Below are 20,013 nucleotides of genomic sequence, written 5' to 3'. Positions count from 1 at the left end.
GTCTGATTATGCAACTGCTTCCCAAATGCTGTGCTATGAAATCCTTGATAATGGAGTCTAGCAACTTCCCTACTGTCTTTCAGTAATGTTTCCCAGTCCATCATTGCCAACTCATGCCGCATACCATCATAGTTATCTTTATTGAGATTCGGGACCCTGCTCGGCCCAAGACAGTAAGAAACTACAGAGAGTCGTGAACACGACCTCTCATCCATTGACTTTGTTTACGCCTCCCGCTGCCTTGAGAAAGCGGGCAACAGAATCAAAGACCCCTGCATTATTCTCTCTTCCAACCTCTTCCATTGGACAGAAGATACAAAAGTCTGAGAACACACACTAACAGATTCAAAAACAGCTTATTTCCTGCTGTTACCAGACTCCTGAATGGCCTTCTTATGACTGAACTGATCTCTCTACGCATTCTCTCTACGGTTGTAGCATTATATTCCAATTAGCTAGAATTACAAATGAAACAATTAGAAATTCGGGGAAAAGATAAACTGAAAGAAATAGAACTGAAGAAATTGGAAATGAAAGAAAGGGGCAGCACGGTAGCATGGTGGTTAGCATAAATGCTTCACAGCTCCAGGGTCCCAGGTTCGATTCCCGGCTGGGTCACTGTCTGTGCGGAGTCTGCACGTCCTCCCCGTGTGTGTGTGGGTTTCCTCCGGGTGCTCCGGTTTCCTCCCACAGTCCAAAGATGTGCGGGTTAGGTGGATTGGCCATGCTAAATTGCCCGTAGTGTCCTACAAAGTAAGGTTAAGGGGGGGGTTGTTGGGTTACGGGTATAGGGTGGATACGTGGGTTGAGTAGGGTGATCATTGCTCGGCACAACATCGAAGGTCGAAGGGCCTGTTCTGTGCTGTACTGTTCTATGAAAGACTGGCAATAGCAGAAGAAAAAAAAAAAGAGGGCTTTTCAAAAGGAAATATGGAAAGGAGGAAGCTTAAGGTAGTAATGGAAAGATTAGCAAATTAACAAAGGGATAAGGAAGAAGAGAGCAAATTTGAACATCAGAAACTGGAACTGTAAAGAGAACATCAAAGGAAAATGTTGGTGTTAAAAGCAGAATCTAAGGAAGGTCGAGAGGAAGGAGAAACATTTTCTAGTCAAAAGCCGAGTAGATTTATGTTTAAATATATTTAAGCACTGCCAAGGTTTGGTGAGAAAGATGTGGAAGCTTTTTCATCTTATTTGAGAAAGAGGCTAAGCAATTGAATTGGCCAAAGGCCATGACCTGGATTCTCCAAAATCCCGACCAAGTGTTGACGCTGGCGTCAAAACCGGCGTGAGTGATGCCGCCGCCAACGGGCCTCCAGGCCCAGTCATTCTCTCCTTCGTCAGGGTCTAGCACGGCGCCGGAGAGCTGTGTGCTGCTCCGGCGCCAAAAGCCGGCGCACCACGGCCGGAGCGGGTTCTGGCGCAGAGGAACATAGGCCCGCCCCCCCGGAATGAGCCCACCTGCCGATCAGTTGCCCCTGATCTCGGGCCTGGCCACCATGGAGTCCACCCCCCCCCCCCCCCCCCCCCGAGCCAGTTCCCCCCTGCCCCCCCCCACCAGGACGGCTCCTGCAGCCAGAACGCTGAGGTCCCAATGGGTAGGACCAGATGTAAACCACCCCGGCGGGCACTCGGCCCATCAAGTGCGGAGAATCGCCGCAGGGGCCGCTTTCAACAGCCCCCGACTGGCGCAGCGGCGACCGGGCCAGCGTGATTGGTGGCGATTGTCCAGTCGCCGGAGAATCGGTGACCCAGCGTTAGAGCGGGCTCAGAGTATCCCGCCCAAGTGTGCAGTAGTGTTGGTTTAAACAAAGTTGGTAGGTGGACCTAGTGAAGTGTTTGCATTACCGTCAGATGAGGTATCTAGGGATTATGATGAGGTGAGAAAAATCATATTAAATGCATATGAACTAGTGCCAGAAGCCTACAGACAGAAGTTTACAAATTGAAGGAAAAAACCAGGTCAGACATATGTAGAATTTGAAAGTATTAAACAAAATAATTTTGATGGGTGGATAAGAGCATTAAAAACTGTCCAAACATATGGCGCTCTTAGGTAAGCAATTGTTTTGGAAGCATTTAAAGATTCACTTCCTGCAGTAGTGAGAATTCATGTTAAATAGCAAAGGTTAAAATTGCTAGACTAGCAGCAGAAAGGACAGATGAGTTTGAATTAGGTCACAAAGCAAAGTCTTTAAAGACGATGCCGTAGTATCTCCGCTCCAGGGAAGTACTGTACGATGAAGGGGACTCTGTCGGTTGTGTCCCCTGTTTGTCTTCTGAGGAGGTTGGTGCGTTTTTTTGCTGGGGCGCGTTGGAACTTTCGATTAATGAGGCGAGCATCATATCCCATTCGTACGAGGGCACTTTTCAGCGTCTGTAGAGGTCTGTTACGTTTCTCCACGTCTGAGCAGATCCCGTGTATACAGAGGCCTTGTCCACAGGGGATGGCTTCTTTAATGTGTTTAGGGTGGAAGCTGGAGAAGTGGAGCATGGTGAGGTTATCCGTGGGCTTGCGGTAAAGTGAAGTGCTGAGGTGACCATCCTTGATGGAGATGAGTGTGTCCAAGAATGCTATCTATTCTGGAAAGTAGTCCATGGTGAGTCTGATGGTCGGATGGAACTTATTGATGTCATTGTGTAGTTGTTTCAATGATTCTTCGTCGCGGGTCCAGAGGAAATGTCATCGATGTATCTGGTGTATAACGTTGGTTGAAGGTCCTGTGCGGTGAGGAGATCTTGTTCAAACATGTGCATGAAGATGTTGGCGTATTGAGGTGTGAATTTGGTCCCCATGGCTGTTCTGTGTGTCTGGATGAAGAACTTGTTGTCGAAGGTGAAGACGTTGTGACCCAGGATGAAGCAGATGAGGTGTAGAATTGCGGCTGGAGATTGTCAGTAGTTGGTGTTGAATACTGAGGCTGTTGCAACAATACTGTCATCATCGGAGATGCTGCTGTAGAGTGCCGAGACGTCCATTGTGATGAGGAATGTTCCTGGTTCAACTCTTCCATGGGTGCTGAGTTTCTGTAGGAAGTCCGTTGTTTTGCGACAGAACTGGGCCTTCCTTCTGGTGAGGAATAAGGAGCTATGTAGTTCAGTAAATGCGGTAATATGTGGAACTAGTGGTGAGAGGAGTAAAGTGCCACTATGTAAGGTAAGGTTAGAGAGTCCAGTGAAAAATGAAGTGGTGGTAGGAATAATGGAAGAATTACCTTTTTCAAGGATATAATTTATCCTGGGTAATGATATAGCTGGATCACAGGTGGGAGTGCAGCTTACTGTGGTTGTATTCTGGGAAAGCTAACTTCCAAAGAAAAATGAGAACAATGGTTTTAAAGATGAAAGAGGAAAAAACATATTTAAGGAGAGGTTGGGAGCTATGCTAGAAGTGGCCATGTGAGATATTGTGGTGCGTTGTGATGAAAGAGAGCTGTGAAAGAAGCAAAGTGAGCCATCCCCAGAAACCCTGATTGTTCAAGAAAGTTAGAACTTTGGATTCTCACTGTGAAGTGAGGGGGAGAGAGAAGCCCTGTGAAATACCTCCCTAAAGCAGCAGTGGGTGCCTTGTGGATATTACTGGAATTGTTTATGGAATAGGTATCTATCGGGACTGTTGTCAAAAAAGGTGTGTTTATTTATGAGTCTAACAAAGTAGAAGTCTTTTGGGGTAATGTTCGTAAGACTAATTTTTAACTGTGTAAAATCTTGTAAGTTTACATTTGTTTCTTGTATTAATAAATGTTTTGATAATATATTTAAAATCTCCAAGTGGTACTGGAATTTATGACTCGTGACTTCAGTACATGTTCCTTCTCATAGTAAAATAAAAATTGCAAATTGTTGTGATAGCTTGTCTAAATTTCCCTTTGGGATTTAGTTAGCCCAGTAATTACTACTTGCCATATCATAACACTGGAATGAAGTGGGTTGTCTTGTGAGGAAAGGCTGGACAGACTGAGATTATTTTCACTGGCATTTAGACGAATGAGGGGTGGTTTGATTGAAGTACGTAAGATCCTGAATGGTCTTAACTAGGTGGACGTGGAAAGAATGTTTCCTCATTCCTCAATGGGAATGTGGAATTTGAAACACACGCAGATCAGCCATGATCTTATTTAATGGCAGAGCAAGCTCAAGCGGCCGAATGGTCAACTCCTCTTATATTGTATTTGTTTGTCCATTAAGAATAACCCATGTTTAGCATGTGAGTTTCAGAGAACATTTCAATAGCAATGATAGGTTTGGAGGAATAATTATTGCAGTGTGACTGTGTGTCCAGCATCACTCAACTTGGTCTCAAAAGCCAAAATTTCAGACCTAACTACAACTGCATGACATCCAAAAATTCATGCCACTGTCTGCACTCTATTATGTGTTATATTATTTTCTGAAAAAAAATGAAACATCTCCTCATTATTCCCAAGCCTAACTAATCCCCAGAACCAAATTAGTTGTCCTAACCCCTGATGTGCTCTCAGTGTAAGTAAGCCAATTAGACAGACAATTCATTCCCGTCCCTGACATCATGCAGCAAAATGTACACTTACTTCATAAGCTATTATTCGGAATATACACATATCATGTGGTGTAAATGATGAATCCAAATGACACAAAGTATATCTTCTGCAACTTTACCGTTCAAGTTACAAGGTCAGGCTATTTATTGTATACATCATGTCCCCTAACTGCTGATCTTAATATATTGTTTGGTAAATATTCATGCAAATAAGTAAAATGAATTACACCTGCTAATCTGTTAAGCAAAAATGTTATAACTTCTTTAGTATTGTGATATATATGACATCAATTAGAGGTGTCCCTGTTATTAGAAATATGGAACCTTCCTTTAAAGCATTCTCCAAAGCCAAATTAATTAAATTATCAGGGAGAATTAATATTGACTACACCTACAACCACTATAGATGCCATACTGTTTGTTCAAAGAGCTCATTTGTTAACTATCATCTTTATTTACCTCCAGTACTCCATCTTCAGGAAGGTCAGTGCAATGAACCGCATTTTGAACTTTGTTTCTTCCAAAAAGGGCGCGGAAACTGCGAGGTCGTAGGTGACGAGCAATTTCCTGCAGAATGAAAATCCAAAAGCCATATTTACAACTTATACTTTTTTTTCACTGTTACTTTGTAATTTAGTCCACAGCACAGTTAATAGAAAAGACGGGAGAAAATTAAAAAATATATATAAATGGTTGTACTCTGATAGGAAGACACAAAAAATTTAAAATTAAAATTCAACAACCTAGTTAAAAAACAATGCAGCAATGAGTCAGTTTCATTCTCTGGGACTTGAGTCCAGCACCTCAGAGGGAGGATGAAAACTGTTCCATTCCTCAGCATAACTCACCTTGACGAACACATTACAGTCATCAATCAGTTTATGTCTTTAGAATGACAATTGCTCCACTTGAAGCAGAATATAACTTTCTTCTTGGTTGTTTACATTCTGCCTTCCTGAAATAACTCAGCCATATTCATACCTTAAAAGAGGGCATATTCTTGTGGTACCTTGGTCAGAGTGAATCACAGTACTGTAAGAATATATCTTCCAGAATTGTATCAGTGCACAAAAGTGCTTAATATCCCAACTTGCAGATCAATTCAGATGAGGTTAGCCATTGATCCACCTTAGCTTAATTAAAATCTGATATCCTATCAGTATCCAGTAACTCCCTCAAAATATTATGAGTGTTATATGTCCCTGCCTTTATTTCCCTCAGCTCTCTGGGACACATATGCATGCCTAATCTTTATTTGTTTCAATTCCTTTTAGTTGTTCTAGAATTTACATCTCATTTATATCAAACCTAATTATTTTATTTATGGTACTTCAGTAACTTCATTGCAATGTTAATGTAAGCCTACTTGTGACAATAAAGATTATTATTATCAACAAGAGGACAAGTTGTTCTTGAATATTTGGTCTCCGTGGAAGTCATTATTTTTAACCTTCACTGTTTAGTGCCGATTTTTAGTTTCAATTTTGTGAGCATCTTTTATTATTTTTACCTCTTCCCTGACTTCTCTTCTAGTTATTGCACTGAAATACATTTTACTATTATGTTTAGACTCAGCTGTAATTATTGTTTCTTGGTCTTCTGTTGCCACTCCGATCACATGTAAATGTTTTTAGAAATATATGGAAAAGATATTGCACAATCTCAAGAGGGTGAAATTACAAGGTAAAGAGTTTGCGTTGGCAATTTCCAGTATACATGTGGGCATTAAGCATGTCTAATGGAAGAAATTGACACAGAAGTGTGCCAAAAGTGACAATAACAAATATTATTTCTAAACAGGATATAGTAGTATGTGCAGATAGGCAGATGTTTGCTGATATGGAGAGCTTTAATAAGGTAAAAGTTATATATGAGGTCTTCGGGGCTCTATGGGACAGTCTGAAGTGATACATTTTGGTAGACAGATGAGAAGAAACATGCTAAATGGTACAATTTAAAGCAGTGCAAGAAAAGATCTAGAGGAGGTTCATTCAGGAATCCTTGAAGGTGACAGGATAGTTAAGAAATCAGTTAATAAAATATATGGAGCTGGATTCTCCGTCGACAGGATATTTTGATTCGCCGGCAGCGCACTCACACCTAGCAAGCCACTCAGTTCAAGGACGATTAGGGATGGGCAATAAATACTGGCCCAGCCAGCTACTCCCTCGTCCCATGAATGAATAAATAGATCAAGCCATCGACAGGTAAGTATCCTACAATCAGAATGGGGAGGTCTCACCCTCAACTTTCTGGGAGGCACTGAAGACAGTGATAAGGGGAAATAATAGCGTAAAGGGCTCTTGGAGGGGGAATACAAAGATGAAACGGTTCATAGAACATAGAACACTACAGCGCAGTAAGGGCCCTTCGGCCCTCGATGTTGCGCCGACCTGTGAAACCATCTGAAGCCTATCTGACCTACACTATTCCATTTTCATCCATATGTCTATCCAGTGACCACTTAAATGCCCTTAAAGTTGGCGAGTCTACTACTGTTGCAGGCAGGGTGTTCCACACCCCTACTACTCTCTGAGTAAAGAAACTGCCTCTGACATCTGTCCTATATCTACCACCCCTCAATTTAAAGCTATGTCCCCTCGTGTTGGTCATCACCATCCGAGGAAAAAGACTCTCACTGTCCACCCTATTTAACCCTCTGACTATCTTATATGTCTCTATTAAGTCACCTCTCAGCCTTCTCCTCTCTAACGAAAACAACCTCAAGTCCCTGAGCCTTTCCTTGTAAGACCTTCCCTCCATACCAGGCAACATCCTAGTAAATCTCCTCTGAACCCTTTCCAAAGCTTCCACATCCTTCCTATAATGTGGTGACCAGAACTGCACGCAGTACTCCAGGAGCGGCCGCACCAGAGTTATGTACAGCTGCAGCATGACCTTGTGGCTCCGAAACTCAATCCCCCTACTGATAAAGGCTAGCACACCATATGCCTTCTTAACAGCCCTATTAACCTGGGTGGCAACTTTCAGGGATTTATGTACCTGGATGCCGAGATCTCTCTGTTCATCTACATTACCAAGAATCTTGCCATTAGCCCAGTACTCTGTACACCACTAGTAACTGAACTCCAGGATGAACATTTTCCATCAACCACCACCCTCTGTTTTCTTTCAGCTAGCCAATTACTGATCCAAACTGCTAAATCACCTTCAATCCCATACTTCCTTATTTTCTGCAATAGCCTACCGTGGGGAACCTTATCAAACGCCTTACTGAAATCCATATACACCACATCAACCGCTTTACCCTCATTCACCTGTTTGGTCACCTTCTCAAAAAACTCAATAAGGTTTGTGAGGCATGACCTACCCTTCACAAAGCCGTGTTGACTATCGCTAATCAACTTGTTCTTTTCAAGATGATTATAAACCCTATCTCTTATAACCTTTTCCAACATTTTACCCACAACCAAAGTAAGGCTCACAGGTCTATAATTACCAGGGTTGTCTCTACTCCCCTTCTTGAACAAGGGGACAACATTTGCTATCCTCCAGTCTTCTGGCACTATTCCTGTCGACAAAGACGACATAAAGATCAAGGACAAAGGCTCTGCAATCTCCTCCTTGGCTTCCCAGAGAATCCTAGGATAAATCCCATCTGGCCCAGGGGACTTATCTATTTTGACATTTTCCAAAATGGATAACACCTCCTCCTTTTGAACCTCAATTCCATCTAGCCTGGTCGACTGAACCTGAGTATTCTCCTCGACAACATTGTCTTTCTCCAGTGTAAACACTGATGAAAAATATCCATTTAACGCTTCCCCTATCTCCTCTGATTCCACACACAACTTTCCACTACTATCCTTGATTGGCCCTAATTTTACTCTAGTCATTCTTTTGTTCCTGATATACCTATAGAAAGCCTTAGGGTTTTCCTTGATCCTATCCGCCAACGACTTTTTGTGTCCTCTCCTCGCTCTTCCTAACTCTCCCTTTAGGTCCTTCCTGGCTAACTTGTAACTCTCAAGTGCCCTAACTGAGCCTTCATGTCTCATCCTAACATAAGCCTTCTTCTTCCTCTTGACAAGTGCTTCAACTTCCTTAGTAAACCACGGTTCCCTTGCTCGACAACTTCCTCCCTGCCTGACAGGTACATACTTATCAAGGACACGCAGTAGCTGTTCCTTGAAAAAGCTCCACATTTCGATTGTACCCATCCCCTGCAGTTTCCTTCCTCATCCTATACATCCTAAATCTTGCCGAATAGCATCATAATTGCCTTTCACCCAGCTATAATTCTTGCCTTGCGGTATATACCTATCCCTACCCATTGCTAAAGTAAACATAACCGAGTTGTGATCACTATCACCAAAGTGCTCACCTACATCTAAATCTAACACCTGGCCGGGTTATTTACCCAGTACCAAATCCAATGTGGCCTCGCCCCTCATACCAGTCATGGTGAAAGACAGGAGAAAGGGCCTGGAGGCAACATTAGAACTGGGGAAATTCATCGAGAGCATTAACTCCATGCAGTTGCGGAAGGCGCCGGGGCCAGACGGATTCCTGGTGGACTTCCATAAAAGATTTGCATAGCATTTTCAAGAGATGTTCAATGACTCGCTATCGAGAGGACCCTGCCGCCCATGCTGGCACAGTCCTCAATATCACAGATCTCAAAAAAGGACTAAGACCTGATGGAGTGTGGGTCATACAGACCAATCTCACTCCTAAATACGGTGAAGGCCCTGGCGAGGCGACTGGAGAGTTTTGTGCTGGAGATAGTTGTGGGGGACCAGACGAGCTTTGTCAAGGGCAGATAACAAACAGCGAACAGCAGATGCCTGCTGAATGTGGTTATGACCACACCCAGGGAAGAGACACCAGAAGTGATCATCTCCCTGGACACAGAGAAGGCCTTTGACTAGGTAGAATGGAGGTAATGGAGCGGTTTGGGTTAGGGCCAGGGTTCACCTCATGGGTGAAACTACTGTACAATATTCCCATGGTGAGCGAACGGATAACAACCACCAGCTCTGAATACATCCGGCTGCAGAGAGGCAGGAGGCAGGGATGCCCACCAGCCCTGTTGTTATTTGCCCTGGTAATTGACCCGCTGACTATCGCACTCAGGTCAGCAAAGGGATGGGGAGGCATTCAAAGCGGGGGTCAGAGAGCACAGAGTCTCACTCCACGCAGATCACCTGCTCCTCTGAGTCACGAACCCCTTGGCCAGCATGGGAGGAGTTGGAGCCTTCTAGGGTTATAAACTGAGCCTGAGCAAGAGCGAACTCTTCCCTGTGAACCCGCGAGGGTGATGAAGCAGAGCTGGGGAAGCTGTTGTTCAGGCTGGCCCAAACCAAATTCCGATACTTGGGGATCCAAATAGCCCATGACTGGACGCAAATCCACAAATGGAACCTGACAAGTCTGGTTCAAGGAGGTAAAAAAGGACCAGCAGAGGTGGGGTTTGCTCCCGCTCTCTTTGGTGGGGAGTGTGCAAACATACTGCTCAGGTTCCTTTTCATGTTCAGATCCCTCACTATACGTAGAAGGCAGAGTAGTGGCCCTGGGGGACCTCACGGACAAGCTGCAACTCCCGAAAGAGAAGGAACTACAATACATTTCAGAAACTTCCTCTGAAAGGTGATGGTGGCTTTCCCCAGGTGCCATGACATTCCCTACTGGACAGATTCCTGACTGCAGGCGAACTAGGGGATCATAACTCCGTTGACATGTATGGGTGATTACTAAAGGGTGCATGTTCATCTCATGATGAGATACGGGAGAAGTAGGATAGGCATAGATATATGGGAAGGACTCTGCATCAAAGCAGTGCATGGGGTGAACTCCATCTCCTCGTGTGCTGGGCTGAGCCTAATATAGCTAAAGGCGCACCTAACCAGGGCATGAATGAGTGGGTTTTTCCCGGAGGTGGAGGACAAATGCGAACGGTGTCAGGGAGGCCCGGCCCACAGCACCCACATGTTCTGGTCCTGTCCCAGAGTTATTGGGTACTGGACAGCCTTCTTTAAGGCAATGTCCAAGGTTGTAGGGGTGAAGATGGAACCATGCCTGCTAGCGGCGGTCTTCAGGGTATCGGAGCAGCCAATCCTCTTTATGGGAAGACGGGCCAACACCCTAGCCTTCGCCTCCCTTATCGCCCGCCGATGACTCCTGCTTTGCTGCTGATCGGCAGCGCTAATCAAGGCCGCAGACTGGCTGTCCAATCTGGCTGAGTTTCTCAAATTGGAGAAAATAAAATACAGGGATCAGAGGTAGACTTCCACAATGCGTGGAGGTTATTCATCAGCCTATTTCAAGACCTGTCTGTGACAAACAAAACATGCCCAACCGACTCTTGGTGCGTTTTGGTATCAGGAGCCAATGAAGACAGGAGTGAAGCTATACAGCGATGGCGGCTGACCACTGGGGGCTCGCACACAGGAGGTCCCCATAACTGTACATAGGTTCTGTATCGGGGAGACATAGCTAACCGTCTACCCCTCATGATTTTGTTTCCTGGTTACTTTTTCTTTGTTGCACACACTAGGTTTTGTAGGCCCTGTTTGTGTCTTTATTTTCTCCTTTCTTTTTGTATTTCTGTTTGGCTTTATATATCAATATTAACACTACTGTGTATTTTACACAATATATGACATTGTAAATAATGACAAAAACAATAAAAAATGGTCCTAAAATGCAGTCCTGGGGAACAGCACTGTTTACATTCCTCCATTCTGAAAACGTGCTAGTTAATACTGTTTTCTGCCTTTTAGTCAAATGTCCGACTGCTATTATGATCCAGCATGGCTATGAAGACGTCCATTTTCTGTACATTGCTCAGGTCAATAACAAACAGCTGGTCAAGATAAGCACTGCCTCTCAATCTCCTTGATGCTTGGGTCACAATTACGTTTAGCAGCTCAGGTTCTAAAACAGTTGAGATTTGGTTGATTGAAGTCATCCATTTAAATAAGATTCCTGTGCTCACATAACTTCTCATCGCTTCATAGATTGTGATGAACGGTATTAATAACTGCCGTAAACGATACCTGACCTTTAATACCTTGCCCCTTTAAGAGGCTTGGAACCCTGGGGGACTCCACCTCTGGCTACGTCCCCAGGAAACGGTATATAGGATAAGGCTCCATGTGGTGAGCACACTTCTCTCGGATGCTGTTCAGTTCTCTGTAGATTAAAGCCTTTTGATTACCGACCTCGCTCTCGCGTCGTAATTGAGGGTGCCTCAATTTAATCTACAGACACATCAAGATGGACAGCGCTCTAAAACTGGAGAAACTCAACCTGGACGCCAGGTCGCCGGAAGCCCTGGAAATGTTTAAATATTGGCTCCGGTGTTTCGAGGACTATCTGAAATGAAATGAAATGAAAATCGCTTATTGTCACAAGTAGGCTTCAATGAAGTTACTGTGAAAAGCCCCTAGTCGCCACATTCCGGTGCCTATCCGGGGAGGCTGGTACGGGAATCGAACCGTGCTGCTGGCCTGCTTGGTCTGCTTTAAAAGCCAGCGATTTAGCCTTGTGAGCTAAACCAGCCCCTGGACTCCTCAACGACTGATGTCAACAGCACTCGCAAGCTGCGTTTACTACATGTCCGGGTGGGCCACCGACTCTCCGCCGTGATCGAGAACGCTACAACCTATGATACGGCGGTCGAAATACTGAAGAAACGCTTCATAAAACCTACTAACGAGGTACACGCCAGACATTTGCTCTCAACCTGTAGCCAGCGTTCCAGGGAAACGCTGGATGAGTTCGTGGAAAGACTCACTGCGCTCGCGAGGAACTGCAACCACAAAGCAGTGATGGCAGAAGACCACAGGAACTTGCATATTCGCGACGCCCTTGTGTCCGGTATCAGGTCCTCATATATCCGGCAGCGGCTCCTAGAAGACGGGGCAAAAGATCTCCAGGGCATGGTAACGCTTGCCTCTTCTCTCGAAACGGCCCACCGTAACCTCCGTACGTACTCCGTGGACCTTGCGAACCCCTTTCGATCCCCTCCAGACTCGGCCACGCTACAGGCCTGTGCCGCTCGGCGAACCGCTCACTCCGGGGTTCCCCATGTTATTTCTGTGGGCAAGGCCAGCACCCACATCAGCGTTGCCCGGCCCACTCCGTGATCTGCAACGACTGCGGGAAGAAAGGGCACTTCGCTAAAGTCTGCCTGGCTGGGCCCAAAGGCCACAAACGAAACCCTCACCAGGCACAGAAATCAAGCTCCCGGTCTCACAGACCCCGCAACGCGGCCGCGCTGCGGCCAAGCACGCCCACTTCCGACACGTTATCGACCTCGTGCGAGTCGTGGGAGCAGCCATCTTGGCGGCGGCCATCTTCAAAACCCGACACGTTCGACCGGCGACGGCGGCCATTCTGTGACTCCGGGCAGCCATTTTGTGAGTTCGACTCTGACGGCCCGCAACTAGGAGCGATCACACTCGGTCAATCGCGGCCAAAGCACCTGCGGAACTTGATGATGCGGGTTCAAGTCAACGGCCACGACACTCCCTGCCTATTCGACTCCGGAAGCACGGAGAGCTTTATCCATCCAGACACGGTAAGGCGCTGCTCCCTGCGCACCCACCCCGACTCCCAAACTATCGCCCTCGCTTCGGGGTCCCACTCGGTACAAATCACGGGGTATTGTGTCGCTGACCTCGCAATTCAAGGCGCTGAATACACCCGATTTAAACTCTTCATCCTCCCTCACCTCTGCGTCCCCTTGCTGCTCGGTCTGGACTTTCAGTGCAGCCACCGGAGCCTGACACTAAAGTTCGGCGGGCCCCTGCCCCCACTCACGGTATGCAGCCTGGCGACACTCAAAGTTGCGCCACCCTCCCTCTTCGTGAACCTCACTCCCGACTGTAAGCCCGTCGCCACCAGGAGTCGCCGGTACAGTACCCAAGACATGACCTTCATCAAGTCAGAGGTTCAGCGGCTACTAAAAGAGTCATAGAGGCCAGCAACAGCCCTTGGAGGGCTCAAGTATTGGTAGTCCGCTCTGGGGAAAAGCAGCGAATGGTCGTGGATTATAGCCAGACAATAAACCGCTTTACACAACTCGATGCGTATCCACTTCCCCGCATAGCAGAAATGGTGACCCAAATCGTCCAGTATCGGGTATTCTCCACGGTCGACCTTAAATCGGCCTATCATCAACTCCCTATCCGCCCACAGGACCGCCCCTACACGGCTTTCGAAGCAGCTGGTCGGCTGTTTCACTTCCTCAGGGTCCCTTTTGGTGTCACAAAGGAAGTCTCCATTTTCCAGAGGGCAATAGATCATATGGTGGACCAGTACGGCTTACGGGCCACCTTCCCGTACTTGGACAACATCACCAGCTGCGGCCATGATCAGCAGGATCACGACGCAAGCCTGAGGAAGTTCCTCCAGACTACCCGGGCCCTCGACCTCACATATAACAAAGAGAAATGCGTGTTCCACACAACCCGGCTAACCATCCTCGGCTACGTCGTGGACAATGGGGTCCTAGGCCCAGACCCCGACCGCATGCGTCCCCTTAAGGGACTTCCCCTTCCCCGTAGTCTCAAGGCACTCAAACGGTGCTTGGGGCTTTTCTCCTATTACGCCCAGTGGGTCCCCAGATATGGGGACAAAGCCCGACCACTCATTAAGACCATGTTTTTTCCCCTGACGGCTGAGGCCCAGTCAGCTTTAAGCCGTATCAAGGCCGACATCATCAAGGCCGCCATGCACGCGGTGGACGAAGCCATCCCCTTCCAAGTAGAAAGCGACGCATCAGACGTCGCCCTGGCTGCTACCCTCAACCAGGCAGGCAGGCCAGTAGCGTTCTTCTCCCAAACCCTCAACGCCTCGGAAATCCGGCACTCTGCAGTCGAGAAGGAGGACAAGCCATAGTGGAGGCAGTGCGGCACTGGAGGCACTACCTGGCCGGTAGGAGGTTCACCCTCGTCACCGACCAACGGTCGGTCGCCTTTATGTTCAATAACGCACAACGGGGCAAAATAAAGAATGACAAAATTCTGAGGTGGAGAATAGAGCTCTCCACCTATACGTATGATATTAAATACCGCCCGGGGAAGCTCAACGAGTCCCCAGATGCCCTGTCCCGCGGGACGTGCGCCAACGCGCAATTGGACCGCCTGAGATCCATCCACAATGACCTCTGCCACCCGGGGTCACCCGGCTTGCCCACTTCATCAAGTCCCGCAACCTACCCTACTCCACATGGGAGGTCAAGGCCGTGACTAAGGCATGCCAGATCTGTGCGGAATGCAAACCGCAATTCTATCGACCAGACAAGGCCCGCCTGATAAAGGCCTCTGGGCCCTTTCAGCGACTAAGTGTGGACTTCAAAGGGCCCTCCCGTCCACCAACCGCAAACATCTATTTCCTCACCCTCATCGATGCGTTCTCCCGCTTCCCTTTTGCTGTCCCCTGCCCCGATATGACCTCGGCCTCCGTGATCAAGACACTGCGCAGCATCTTCACACTGTTTGGTTTCCCCGCTTATATCCACAGCGACCGGGGTACATCGTTCATGGGCGATGAGCTGCGTCGGTGCCTGCTCAGCAAGGGCATCGCCTCGAGCAGAACGACGAGCTATAACCCGCGGGGAAAGGGCAAGTGGAGAGGGAGAACACGACAGTTTGGAAGGCTGTCCTCCTAGCCCTACGATCAAGGACTCTCCCAATCGCCCGCTGGCAGAAGGTCCTACCCGATGCCCTGCACTCCATTAGGTCGCTCCTCTGTACGGCGACGAACGAGACCCCTCACGATCGTTTGTTTGTCTTCCCCAGGAAGTCCACCTCTGGGGTCTCGCTTCCACCCTGGCTGATGACTCCGGGTCCAGTCCTACTCCGGAGACATGTGAGGAGCCATAAAACGGATCCAATAGTCGAGAGTGTCCACCTGCTGCACGCAAACCCTCAATACGCCAACATCAAGCACCCCGACGGCAGGCAGGATACCGTCTCCCTGCGAGACCTGGCACCCGCTGGCTCTCCCACCGACCCCGCGTTTTCCCCACCGACCCCCCCCTTCTACCGACACTCCCCGCCCCGCACTGACCGCCGACTCTGACAGCGCCCCCCCCCATAGCGCCCCCTGCCCCCCAGCCGGCGCCAGCACCGATCACCCTAATCACCCCTGATACCTCCCCCCCTCCAAGGCGGGCAAAGGCTCAGTCAACCGTGCTCCCGGATATACCACCATCGGAACCGACCGCATCCACGGCGCCACCACCAGAGCAGCGAAAGTCAGCACGGATGATCAGACCACCACAAAGACTGAACTTATAACTCCACTTCACCCCCGATGGACTATGTGTTTTTTTTAAACAGGGGGTGAATGTGATGAACGGTATTAATAACTGCCGTAAACGGTACCTGACCTTTAATACCATGCCCCTTTAAGTGGCTTGGAACCCTGGCCTCTGGCTACGCCCCCAGGAAACGGTATATAGGATAAGGCTACATGTGGTGAGCACACTTCTCTCGGATGCTGTTCAGTTCTCTGCAGATTAAAGCCTTTTGATTACCGACCTCGCTCTCGCGTCGTAATTGAGGGTGCCTCAATAGATCAAAGACACTTTTTTGCAATGAATTAAACTGCAGTTTAAACCATTAAAGAATTATAGAATTTACAGTGCAGAAGGAGGCCATTCAGCCCATCGAGTCTGCACCGGCCCTTGGAAACAGCACACTACCTAAACCCACACCTCCACCCTATCCCCACACCTCCACCCTATCCTCGTAACCCCACCTAACCTTTTTTGGATCTGAGGGCAATTTAGCGTGGCCAATCCACCTAACCTGCATATCTTTGGACTGTGGGATGACCCGGAGGAAACCAACGCAAACACGTGGAGAATGAGCAGACTCCCCACAGACAGTCACCCATGCCGGGAATTGAACCTGGGACCCTGGAGCTGTGAAGCAACTGTGCTGACTACTGTGCTACCGTGCTGTCCATTATGTGAGTACTAGTTGGATCATGAAACATTTTGCCACAGCAAATGGTTGAAGAAGAGATCCTTACATCTTTTAAGGGAATATTGTATAAATAATGTGAAGTAGATTGTGTTTCAGGGTGGTGGGGAGAGAGTGGGGCAATAAGAGCAATTTTGAACTGGTCTACCAAAAAGTTGTCACAATGATGTTCTTATGTAGCAGTACAAGCTTGTATTTGTATGGAATTTGAGAAATCAAATTACAGTAGCTCACTTTGTAGCTTGTATCACATTCGTCTTGCTATCTCACCCCCACCTACAGCATCAACTGTGCTTGCTTCCAGATGTCCCTGACACACAGAGATGCACCACTTGCTTTCTTTGTTCAGTTTTGATTTTGTTTCAGAAAACGATACTGGAATGGTGTATTAATTTCCATCCTCTGCATTTACCCGTTTCCAAATTTTCCTACACTCAACAGTCTCCAGATCTGGCATCTAATTTCACATTCTTTTAGCATTTATGTGCACTCATCCTATTAAGGATGGATTCATCAATAGTGTCATCAAGCAATACTGGCTTGTCAATGTTTAGCTCACAAGGCTAAATCGCTGGCTTATAAAGCAGACCAAGCAGGCCAGAAGCACGGTTCGATTCCCGTACCAGCCTCCCCGGACAGGCGCCGGAATGTGGCGACTAGGGGCTTTTCACAGTAACTTCATTGAAGCCTACTCGTGACAATAAGCGATTTTCATTTCATTTCATTTCATTTCAATGCTCAATTTAGAACAGCACGGTGGTGCAGTGATTAGCACTACCTCATGGCACCGAGGTCCCAGGTTCGATCCCGGCTCTGGGTCACTGTCTGCGTGGAATTTTCACGTTCCCCCTGTGTTTGCGTGGGTTTCGCCCCCACAACCCAAAGATGTGCAGGGTAGGTGGATTGGTCACGCTAAATTGCCCCAGGGGCTGGTTTAGCTCACAGGGCTAATCGCTGGCTTTGAAAGCAGACCAAGCAGGCCAGCAGCACGGTTCGATTCCTGTACCAGCCTCCCCAGACAGGCGCCGGAATGTGGTGACTAGGAGCTTTTCACAGTAACTTCATTAAAGCCTACTCGTGACAATAAGCGATTTTCATTCAATTGGAAAAAATGATTTTTTTTTAAAAAGTCAATGCTCAATTTAGGTTCTGGAGAACCTAAAAACATGGATCCTGACCGTTTCAGTTTTAATGCAGGCCTGAACACCAAAGCTAAATGCCCAAGAAGTGGGAAGAGCTGCTCTCGACATTAAAATAGCATTCAACAGAATATGACATCAAGAAACCTTAGTGAAACAAAACCACCTGGAAGAGCCAGAGAGGAGTACACCAATGGGATACAGAGACCAAGTAACTCGGAATATCAGGGAACAACAGGAGCAAAACAGTGCCAAATGAAGAGTTAGAAGACATGTTCCCTTTACTGCAGAGTTTGTGGATGCACATCACACGAGCCTTCCATTTAAAATATATTTACAGAGCAAACACTTACAGGCATTTCGAGCTGTGTCAGGACAATACATTTTGGATGGAAAAACAAATTGAGCAATTCAGTGCCAAACATATATTGTGCCCTGTTGGATAACCTTTTAGCACTGCAGTCCCTGAAGCAGAAGGCATGCATGCTCATTGCCAATTTGGGTGGATGAATGGATCATATATTTTAGTCCGTTGGGGGCTTGGAAAAATGTACTGGCATCATCAGCCAACGCATTAGAGGATAATCACAATTTCCCTTGAGCCACTGAGCGCTACAGTTTTGGAATGATGCAACTTCTTAAAATAAAGTCACTGTGGCAACTGCCAGGGTAGCAAGCACTCACTTTCGATATGCTTCTGGTTGTCAGCAAACTACACACTGACAAAATGGCATCCTTTCCTATTGTCGGAAGTCTGATCATTGATGAATGAAGCATTTATGAGTGTTAACGATAACTTGAACAATTCTAGTATTTGGTAAAATTGCAGTGCTTTGTCCCATTGGGACTGGTTGCTCATAGGGGAGCTCATAAAACTGCTTTCTTTAGAAAACTGTGCATTTGTGACTTTGTTAAGACCAGGTGAGATAGAATTAAATAGCTCCTCTCTTTTCCCTCTTCTCATTTGATTGTAACAGGATTTTTTCGTTTTTAAAGGTTGCACTTGCAAATTCAGTGAGTACTTCATTGTTAACGCATTGTGATCATAAAAGAACCAATCGGGCAGGTGCTCTGGAGATTAACAAAGTAGGAGGTTGGTTTTATTATATTTAAAACTAATCTGGGTAAAATAATAAAATATGCTTTGGCTTCTCCAGACACACATACACACAAATACAGATTACAAAGTAGAGGAGGATAGATTGGTCAAATTAGAGCCTGGAAGGAATACAATAAGTTCAGAGTTCATAACATGGAGTCTCTACTGGTTGCAGACTGAACTTGACCGTTTTGATGCTTCAAATTTAAAGATGTAGACATGGGAGATGGTTGTTCCCCTGGAGACACAGCTGTGCAGTTGAGTTCTTTCTTTCAGAATGGAGACAAATTCAAATTAGTGGACAGGATTCAAACTTGTTAATTGGGAGGAGAGAGAGAGCAGGATCTCCGTTTAGGTCAAATGCTAGTCCAGTACTGCTGTGAAATCCGTGTGCTAAACCACATAAAAGACATGGCTGGTCATGTTGGCTCTCTCCAACTGATGGTAACTCAAACATAATTGTACATTCCAATTATAACTCGATAACTCATCTGGGAAGCATTTTTAAAAATCAATGTCTCAAGCAATTAACGTTTGAACGGTTTGTTCTTCAGCTGTTGAATACTGTAGGTGATTTTCATAACTATCTTGTTAATATGACACAAAGACAGGCCTTGCTGTCCATGTGGGCCATTGACCTTGGTGAGTTTTACAGAGTTGCTGTCTCCTCTCCATACGATTGGAGTGTGGAAGCTGTACAGCAATATACATTAGCGTTGGCGATATTGATGTAGGTTGAAATCACATCAGTGTGCTTAAAGAAAAATCTTTTTAAGAGTCCGATTCCTGTTACCAGCTGAAGAATTAAAAATCAATATTTGATAAACGCATGCCTTCATCATAGCTTGTTCAATGTGTACAGTTGTTTTACTGATGTTACACCAGCTTGAAATGTTCTTGTGACATGGAAGTTAAGGGCAGTGGTAGACCCAAGACAAAATGATAAGTGGATTTACTTCTGCTAAAGATGAGTTTGAGTGATATGAATATGATAGGGGTAAAGGAGAGAACATCAGCCAAACACAAATGATGGCATTAATGAATACATTGGTATGAGTATTTTTGAGCTATGAATCAAGTAATATTGGGAGATAGAATACAAATTGAATTTTGCAAAGTAATCAAAAAATGTTTTCTTCAATTTCAAATGAGGGCAGTTTGAACCACGTCCTGGCTTTGAGATTACAGGAATCATAAATTCTATTTTAATTGCACCAGCATAACTACTTTATTATTCATGTCAGTCTGTCTATCACTTTGCACTCATTTATAATTGGGAAACATTAAAAGAACAAG

At 46.3% G+C, this 20,013-nt stretch overlaps 1 protein-coding gene across 9 annotated transcripts in view; it reads right to left on the bottom strand.

The window, feature by feature from the left end:
* Positions 1–20,013, bottom strand: part of nme7 (NME/NM23 family member 7) — a 305,234-nt gene that overhangs the window by 19,752 nt on the left and 265,469 nt on the right. For all 9 annotated transcript variants that reach the window (XM_038802056.1, XM_038802057.1, XM_038802053.1 and 6 more), the window contains one exon: positions 4,979–5,086. In XM_038802056.1, coding sequence (XP_038657984.1) covers positions 4,979–5,086 — 108 coding nt within the window. The remainder of the gene's footprint in view (positions 1–4,978; positions 5,087–20,013) is intronic.

Source organism: Scyliorhinus canicula, chromosome 7 (genome assembly GCF_902713615.1).
Source record: "Scyliorhinus canicula chromosome 7, sScyCan1.1, whole genome shotgun sequence".
Classification (NCBI taxonomy): domain Eukaryota; kingdom Metazoa; phylum Chordata; class Chondrichthyes; order Carcharhiniformes; family Scyliorhinidae; genus Scyliorhinus; species Scyliorhinus canicula.
This window is presented reverse-complemented; position numbering and strand designations above follow the sequence as displayed.